This window comes from Sapajus apella, unplaced genomic scaffold (genome assembly GCF_009761245.1).
Source record: "Sapajus apella isolate SASKATOON/1434 unplaced genomic scaffold, GSC_monkey_1.0 scaffold87, whole genome shotgun sequence".
Lineage (NCBI taxonomy): Eukaryota > Metazoa > Chordata > Mammalia > Primates > Cebidae > Sapajus > Sapajus apella.
In genome coordinates, this window is record NW_022437027.1 from 6190665 (window position 1) to 6200823 (window position 10159).

General features: G+C 32.1%; 1 protein-coding gene across 5 annotated transcripts in view; it reads left to right on the forward strand.

The window, feature by feature from the left end:
• TBCK (TBC1 domain containing kinase) overlaps positions 1-10159 on the forward strand; it is a 272708-nt gene that overhangs the window by 90117 nt on the left and 172432 nt on the right. For all 5 annotated transcript variants that reach the window (XM_032254843.1, XM_032254842.1, XM_032254844.1 and 2 more), the window contains one exon: positions 6673-6758. In XM_032254843.1, coding sequence (XP_032110734.1) covers positions 6673-6758 — 86 coding nt within the window. The remainder of the gene's footprint in view (positions 1-6672; positions 6759-10159) is intronic.

The window sequence follows — 10159 nt, forward strand, 5'->3', positions numbered from 1 at the left end:
TCTTACAATAAATATTTATTTCTTTCCCAAAGAATTTCATAATATGTTTGGTAAATAAATGTGAAAATGACTAGTTATAAGTCTAGGAGACAAGTATAAGTGCTATTATGTTAGCGCCGAGCAAGAAGTTGAGGGGGTTTTGATTTTCTTGTATGTGGTAGCAAAAAGAAGAGACACTATTCTGGAAAGGTTTCATAAAAAGATATTGATGAATTTGAAGTTTGGGTATGAATTTCACTGGTGAGAATAGGTAAAGACATTCTTAAGACGGGCACAAGGAAGAGGACTGAAGTAAGAGTGCAAAATGGGTTTATAAAATAGCCACTAATCAAATTCTGCTCTGATGGGGTCTGATGGGTGGGAAAGAGAGATGGAAAGTTAAAGAAGGAGCTGAAACAGCACACTGATTATTGGTTATTAAAGTTTGAACAGTGGTTTATTTTTCTTCAAAGTGTTTATTTTAGGCTTAGAATTAGAAATATTCAGCTCTCATTTTGTTGGTTTCCTTTTTGTCAATGTTTTTCCCCTCTTTATTTTGTAGAGTTTTAAATTTTACACTTCAAAGTAGTAATTGATTTTTGGTTGGCATAAATATCACATGTACACTTTCTTCTCAACAAGTTTTGGGAAAATCCTAAGTCATATATAAGAAACTAATCCATTTAAAAGCTAATTATAGAAATGCATATAAATGCATATTAACTGAATCTTTGAATTACCTTTCCAGAAGTTAAAAGTTTCTGTGTTCAATAGCAACTTGAATTGCTTTTTGGAAAAAAGCAAAAAACAAATAAAAACAATAAACAAAAAACTTTTTGTTACTATACACTAATAATGAAATAGGAACAGCCACAAACAAACTTCTCAGATACCAAACTGGGAAGCAAGTGGTGATTTATTCAGCCCAGGAGCTACAGCGGCATAGATGCCTAGCAACTGAGCTCCCCAACAAAGAAAACCCTTGTCCTTTTAAAGGCTTACAACTCTAGAAATTATATGTGAAAGGGTCTTGATCCATGAAGTAGGAGTGGGGTACGTGATTTGAGTGGGGGTCTGATCATGTTTAAGTAAAAACAATGCCTTCCAGAAAGATTCCTCCATACCATGCCTGCAACCTACAAGAGTGTGATTAAGGGTGGCGCCTGGGTCTGCCAGCCTTTACTTCTCCTATTGAAATGTAATGTATAAGTCTAGGGAGAAGGGCTTTTAGAGGCTTAATAGGATTTAGGGTCTCCAACCTCATTAGAACTTAAAACATTTTCTACTTTAAAGTTTTTTCTAAAATATTATATATATATATTCATGAGACTCGAAAATGCTTTACCTCTTATAGATCAGTAGAAAAATGATCAATTTAATCAAGGCATCCTGTTTTTTTTTTAAAAAAAAAAAACTTTATTCACGTCTTACCTACAGATATTTTTATGATATAATAAATTGAATTACCTTCTGACCTAAATGAATATTTCTTGTTTTCTTGGTCCTATCAAATTATCACTAGCAACATTGCTATTGAGTTGACAAACTACCAATACATGGGAACATTTAAAAATAACGTACTAATTAACTCAGGATTGGCTGTCGAGATTATCTGAGATTACTAAAATTATTCTAAGGTTCAGAATCTTAGAATACCAATTGTATGGAAAAAGATGGAGGAATTTGAAGTCTACTGATTAGCATTTCAGCTGTACTGGAAAACAAGTTTATAACTTGCAGTACAGGTATGCTTTAGGCTATTGAGGAGAAAAGGCAGCTTCAGCCCAGTGAGGAACAAGGCAGCCTACATTTAATCAATGAAAATTTAGCATGTAAACATACTCTTGTAGTGTTTGATAAAACCAAGGTATATTCACACTTGGAAGATGTTGTTACCGTGTCAATGTTTGATAAAACCAAGGTATATTCACACTTGGAAGATGTTGTTACCGTGTCAATCTGGGAAATAAAATTAAGTGAAAGTTTCCCCAATTTTCTGTTTACCTGTATGTCTTTCTAAAACCTTTGAGGGGAGAGAATGGTATCTTTTTCACTGTGATGTTCCTAACATTTAATATAGTACCACAGATAGCTAGAGTGACTATATAACTAAATTGGGATGTTTCTGAGAGTTAAAAGGAGCAGTGTACCAGATGCTGGGTCTACAGGTGCCAACTGGGATTCTCGCAGGCAAACTAGGAGATAAGTTTATACTATACATATATATTCAGTAATTCTTGGAAGGAGAAAGAGGAAGAGAGACATACAAAGTCTAAAGTCCAGTTGTCCAGTTGTCAGAGGTAAGGAAAAAAAAAAATCTTCTTTCTCACCAAACAGTAACAACGAGAGAGAGAGAATATGCAATTTCACTCTAAAGTTTATTTAGTAAGGTAGTGCATTGTGTTAGGTTGGTGCAAAAGCAGTTGTGTTTTTTTCCATTATTTTTAATATATGTGCAACTTAGTGTACATCTTTGCCATAATGACTTTAATGATATATTTGGAGATTGTAGTATACAGTATTGTGATTTTTGAGAATATCCTATATCATGTGACCAAGGAGATTTTTCCTGAAACAGTAAATGTTCTACCATTACTAGACATAGTAACTATTAAGTGGGCTTGTTTGTAGGTTGTTCTTTTAACTAGAGCAAGATATGTGAGAAGGAAAGAAAGTGGTTCATAAATGTAGCCCTAAAGATTACTTTTCTCTTTCCTTTCTCTTCTTTTGAATCCCTTTTTCTCACTTAGTTATAAAATCTGGTGCTTGTTTTTGTGCCTTTACTAGATAGGCCAGATTTTACAGCAGAAAACTTTGTAATGGGAATAATTTAAGGTTCGTTTGCATTAAAATAACGCTTCTTTTGAGTGCAGTGAGTCAACATGTCACCAAATGGTTTGGTTTGGGCACATTCTCAGTTGACAACAGATATGTGACTCCCAACCTATCTATATTTGTCATCTTCAGGATAGACTAGTAGTCTGCTGGAAGACAACAGACAGTTACAGAATTGAGGACACTGTTTCTGATATGTGAGCTGAGGGAAATATTTGCTTTAAATCTCACCCATCACCTTTCATTTTCTTATCCCAGCTAAAAGAGTGAAAACTGAAAAACTTTCCAGAAGGGAAAAAATAAGGATATCCATATATGCATATTAGGATATCTAAAATTTCTGAAATTTTGTTTCTGCATATATTTTTTGAATTTCTGGGGGAAAACAGATGGTTTATTTATAAACAGCTGCACAAAAATATGGTGTTGTATAAAATTCTTATAATAAATTTATTGGGGATTGTCATGTTAATGTATATAATTAAGCTGTTTTAAAGAAGAGTAACAACAATTTTTAATGCAGAGCAATTAGAAGGGAAGACGACAATTTATTTTCATTTTATATTTCATTGCAAAAATTAAAAGGTATAAGGTTTTACAAATATAAAATGTAGAAAATTTATATTAGATAGATTTTGTACAGAAATATAATAAACTTCCCTTGAAGCTTAAATGGGAAATTTTATAAGAACTTTATTTTTTTTTTTTAAAGAAAAGCATGTCTCTTTTTTATAGGTCACATGTAGGTTAGAGAATACTATTTTTGAAGTTAAGACTCTAGATTCATATCTTCATTATATAGTATAAATCACAATTAGAGAGTTTTTTTTTAACTTAGGTTCAGGGTACATACACAGGTTTGTTATATATGTAAACTGCGTATCATGGAGGTTTGGTGTGCAGATTATTTTATCACCCAGGTAATAAGCATAGTAGCTGACAGGAAGGTTTTCTATTGTCTCCTTCCTCTCACCGTCCTCCCTCAAATGGTTCTGGAGTCTTCTTTGTGTCCATATCAATTACAGAGTTTTAACGACATTTTAATATCTCCTTAAAAAGAGTCAAGATTCCATGATTTCATAGAATCCTTTGTTTTATTTTGACCATTGGTCTGGGTTTTGTTTGTTTCTTTGTTTTTGTAGCTATTCTAAAATTCTTTCATTTTGATTTACAAATCAAAAGGCATGCATTTATTTTGATATTTTAAAAATTTATATTAGGGGACTTTTGAATACTTTTTTGAAGTAACTTGGAATACTACATTCAGCAGATTTCATCAGTTATCTCATGATGCTCTCTTTAGAGAAAGAAGTCTTTCTAAATATAACAGGCCGTACTGTTATCTCATTTGAAAGCATGTCCTGAGCAACCAAAACTTATACTAGTTTTACAAATTATATTTGCATATATAAAATAACATATAATGTATAATTTTTAATAATACATAAAATTATATATTTTATTTCTTTGTGTGTGTATATATGTGTATGCAGTTATAACATATAAATCCAATCATCAGTGTTGGCTGGGTGCGGTAGCTCACACCTGTAATCCCAGCACTTTGGGAGCCGAGGTGGGTGGATCACTTAAGGTCAGGAGTTTGAGACCAGCCTGGCCAACATGGCAAAAACTCGTTTCTGCTAAAAATACAAAAATTAGCTGTGCATGGTGGCAGGACCGTATTTTCATGATGGATTAGATTTCTTCAATGGATCCTTAATTAGCCATGTAATTTTACATAGTAATTATTTTTATCAGGCTCAAATAAGAATGATATTTAATAAACTGGAGCATAGCTGTAGAAAATTGCCTGGGGTGTGAATTTCTGTTTTAAAATGAAGCATGCTTTTTAGAAGTTAATAACTATATGCTTTCATTGATATATAGTTGAACACTTACGATTATTGATATTACATTTCTCTGGTTTCTGAGAAAATTGGACTGTAAACACACCATCACTAATTGGAAGGAAGAATTAAAAAGCTAAAGAAAAGTTAAACCCAGAAATTTCCTGGGCTCTTCAGATATATTTTGGGTGTTCACTTTGGTCTGTAACTCTTGAAGCTGATGTAAATTGAACCTTTTTTGTTCAGAGAGGAAAAAGGTCAGACAATGGACAGATAGAATGTGTTCTATTGCAGTAGAATGAAAGTCAGGTCAAGAAAAAGTATTACTTGAGTATTTTTTTTTAATCCTGCATGGGTAAAAGTTCACATTAAATGAGGAAGTCGGCTTTGTCATGGAATATAGCACCTCATCTTTTTTTCTTTTTGCCCTGAAGCTCTTCTGTATAGGATATGTGACATATAAAATATTTGCTTATAGGCAAATACCTATTATATTAGTCCATTTTCATGCTGCTGATAAAGACATACCTAATACTGGGAAGAAAAAGAAGTTTAATTGGACTTACTGTTCTCCATGGCTGGAGAGGCCCCAGAATCATGGCAGGAGGTGAAAGATACTTCTTATATGGCAGCAGCAAGAGAAAATGAGGAAGCAAAGCAGAACCCCTGAAGCACCCATCAGATCTCATGAGACTTACTCACTATCATGAGAATAGCACCTGAAAGAGTGGCCCCCATGATTCAAATTACCCCACACCCCATCCCTCCCACAACATGTGGGAATTCTGGGAGATACAATTCAAGTTGAGATTTTGGTGGGGACACAGCCAAACCATATTATCTATAAAATTCATATGATCATTAGAGGCAAAGTTTTATTTGAGAAAAATAAGGGAAGACTACTTGTACTGATGGACTATCAAGAATTTAGTACTGTCTCTTGAAATATTAAAAGTTAAAAACTGAAAAAGCAAGGCAGATATTATTTTTTGAAGATTATTTTCACCAAATAATTGGTTTTAAAAATAGATGTTACTTTACTGCAGGAGAAAGTTGTGATTATTAAGGGAAAAATTTTATGATGTTACTGTCATTTCAATTTTTTTTAAAAATGAGGTTGTCATCTGTAATCTCAGTGCTTTGGGTGGTAAAGACGAGAGGATTGCTTGAGCCCAGGAGTTGGAGACCAGCCTAGACAGTATAGCAAAACCCAGTCTATATTTAAAAAAAAAAAAAGTTGAGCCGATTGAAATGTGTATTAATCTTGGTTTTTTAATTAGTAAAAATGTAATAGTAATTTGCCCTTGAGTAGATTGTTAGCACCATCTTGTTTAGATTAGCACATGGTAAGTAAATTGGCAAGAACAGTTAACTTTTGAAAGAATGAAAAAAAGTGAAGAGAACATATTCCTCGTATTTCAACTGAACTCTATGAATTGTAATAGGATTAGAATCAACAAAAGATATTTTTAATTGCCTGCTGTATCCCTACTTTCTGATTAAACATGGCATTAATTCTTATTCCTAAATATGCCAATTGTTAAGTCTTAGATGGAAATAAATTAGAACTGGAACAGATGCATATATTTTATCTGTATATATAAACAAATTTGAAACATAATTATTCTGTTGGACAGCTTATAAATGTTCTCCCTTATTTAAGGATCTGTACACTTTATGAACATTCAACAAATACAAAGCAGATTTAATATTACTAGAGAAAATATACTTGTAGAGTTTAACAGGAAAACATGATTTATCATGGGTACAATTTGTGACTCAAGAAATGAACCGATAACTTTGAAGGTAGAAAATAGATTATGACAGTTTTTTGGTATACTTGTTTAATAATTAGCAAGTAATTAAAGTATTAACCAAACAAAATTATCTATTAAAGTATTCTTATGGAGAAATTAAATATCATTCAATGTATAAACAAAACTATATTTGAATATTATGTCCTTGGAGTACTGTGTAAAAATGATGATTGTCTCTAACTTTGTTATTTCAGAGTATCTGACTGTCTTCTCTCAGATGATTGCATTTCATGATCCAGAGCTGAGTAATCATCTCAATGAGATTGGCTTCATTCCAGATGTAAGTACTTGGGGCATTATTAGAACATGTGATTAAAAAAATAATAATAAAGCGGAATTAGTAGCACAAAAGTGTATTTTTAAAATTTTTGTTTTCATAGAAGCCGTATCTGAACAAGTTACTGCTACTAATTATAGCCTTCTGTTAGAAAGTCTGTGGCTACTTTCCAAACTCCCACTTTCAGTAAAGAAAATGTCATTTTTCTTAACATAGTTGATACTATCAAATTGTTTTGAGAAACTCATTAGTGATAGTGTTGTATTAAACTATGCTCTGAAGGCTTTTCACTTCGATTTTATGATATTCAAGCCTAATTTTTAAGATATACAAGATGTATGCTTAAGTGAAAGTAACTTCTGTGTTTTACTTACTGCCACCTTACAACCTTAGATAGATTTTGGTTTTTCTTTCCTCTGTAGTCCACATCAAGCTAAAAGTTAGAATTGAAAATCAAAGGTTGGCCATACAATGACTTAGCCTGTTACTAATTTGTTGTTTGTCACATAGAATCAAGCGTTTTTAAAGATTGTTCAGTAAACATGCATCAGAACATCACATTGTATCCAACAAATATATACAATTATTATTTATCAATTAAAAATAATAAATAACGGTGGAGAAGAAAAGAAATTAATAACAAAAGTTACCTGCTTGTTGATGGGGTTGCAGTTGGTAGTGTAGGTGTAAGGGAAATTGTTTACTTGTTATATTTGACATTAAAAAATTTTTTTAACAGTGTGAGTGTATTACTTATTCAAAAGTTAAATTGAAGGCACCTGCCCTCAAGCAATTATAATTTTTTAGGAGGATGCTTTATCAAAAATTATTGATAAGAAAACAAAATGTTTATGGTACATATTATTAAAGTAGGAAATGCAATTTATAAAACAATATTATGGTATTACCTCATTTTCATAAAATAGAATTTAGTGTATATGCATATATACATAGGAAAAGTTGAAAGGCTATACTCTAGAATATTAATTATGGCTATATATGGTTGCAGGAATTATGGGTACTAAGGGGGCTTAAGTGCAATTTTTAATTGTTTTCATTTAACGTGTTAGTTTTGTAATGTGAAAAAATTTTAAAACTATGTTATATGATCATGTTTAATAGAGTACTATATATAAAGCAGTTTTTTAAAAACTTTATTCTTACAATGCATGGGAAGAAATACATTTTATATTGAGACCCAGGTGCACAATATGATCATGTTTAGTAGAGTGCTATAAAGCAGTTTCTTAAAAACTTTATTCTTACAATGCATAGGAAGAAATACATTTTATATTGAGACCTGGGCACACAAAATTTGAGTGGTGATGTGTAGTGCGTGTATATAAGTGAAATAAGTGTTATAAAACAGTGTTTTATGCTTCCTACATGTGATGCTTTGTGCTATTCTTGAAAATGTCTTCATTTAATACGTTGATTTAATGAACCTAAATTTGAAAAATACTTAAAGGATTTTTAAAAATCAATAAAAACTGATTTTTAAAATTAAAAAATAAAAATAAAAGGCTGAGTACATTTTCATTATAAATATGAGGTGTACTATAATAATACTAGACCCAGTCTTAGGGCTAGAGTTGAAGAAACTATCAAGGAGCTAATTGCCAAGTTGGTAATGGTGTTAGATTGTTGAGTAAAAATGGATACTAAATATCTAAAACATAGACTAAAAGAAAGGATAATTGATTTCAAAAAGTTTCCTTGAAGGCACCTAATTAAATTGTGCTCAGCAATGAACCAAAAACAGAAAACATTTATGTAGACAAATATGTGTGGAAACTGGGTATGGTGGCTCGTGCTTAGAAGGCTGAGGCAGCAGGATCACTTGAGGCTAAGAGTTTGAGACCAGAGCAACATAGCAACACCTCATCTCTTTAAAAAATAATGTGTAGAATTATAAAGACAATCTGATAAAAATCCCTGGACATATTCCTGAACACAGATAATATTAAGAAAGGAAACACGCAAGGAAAAATAACTTTTGTTTATCAGAAAATTGAATTCTGAATGAGTATGATGTAAGAAACAATGTTGAGCTAAAAATATTGTTAAAACGTAATTAATATGAATACATATTAAATGTTTACTGTGTACCAAGCACTGTTCCATCTTCTTTAAATATTATCACTCATCAAATACTACAAGTTGATAAATCTGTTTAAACAGTGACTGTTATATATAAATCTGATTGGGGAAGGACCAATAATGTGAAAATAAAATTCTAAATAATAACATGAAAGGTAAAAGTAGGTGGCAATCAGTTAAAATGTGTCTAATGATTTAGCATTATTTAAATAAAATGCTCATTTTATTTAGACATTAAGTCAGGGAACCTTTCAGATCTGAGATTTGATTTTACCCTCCTTGAAAGCTAATAAGTTAGCCTGTTACTGTTTTCTGGGTACTGGAAGAAAACATAAGATTCCTGGGCCAGAGACAAAGGACTTTATCACTGACAGTACAGCAACCAGCATGAACATTAGCATATTTGTGTTGATTTCTCTTGCTCTCAAATCCTATGGAGACAACATCAAGGACCTAGATGATGCTTGCGTATGTAGTGGATTACAAGAGAGAAACTATCAGCTTAGAGAATTATATATATATTTTTTAATGGATATGCCTTCCCTTTGTTTGAGAGAGAGCCTTTTTCTTCTAAGGCTATTAGTAAATCTGTCCTTTGTTCCAAAGTGAGATTCTATTTCTGTTTAACAAGACTTTTTTTTACAAACATATTTGAAAAGGTAGTTCACAGCAAAGGACAGTAAATGTCTCTCCTCACAAAAAATTCAGAAGTTCAATAATGCTTGTTAAAAATTTAACTTAATGGCTGGGTGTGGTGGCTCACACCTGTAGTCTCAGCACTTTGAGAGGAGGCTGGTGGATCACAAGGTCAAGAGATAAAGACGATCCTGACCAATATAGTGAAACCCCGTCTCTACTAAAAATACAAAAATTAGCTGGGTATGGCTGTGTGCACCTGAAGTCCCATCTATTTGGTAGACTGAGGCAGGAGAATCACTTAAACCCTGGAGGCAGAGGTTGCTGTGAGCCAAGATCATGCCACTGCACTCCAGCCTGACGACACAGCAAGACTCCGTCTCAAAAAAAAATTAATTTAATGGTAATCCTGAAAAGAACAGAATATATAACTTCTATACCAAACCAATGGAGGGTGCAGGATAGAACAAAGAGAAGACATTTAATCCTATAAAAACAGAAAGAACATAGAAAGAATGTAAGCTAATTAAATGGCTTATTAAAGGAAATTTTCTTTTTTATTTATTTATTTATTTATTTATTTATTTTTTTTTTTTCCCCATTTATTTATTTTATTGCATTTTAGGTTTTGGGGTACATGTGAAGAACATGCAAAATTGTTGCATAGG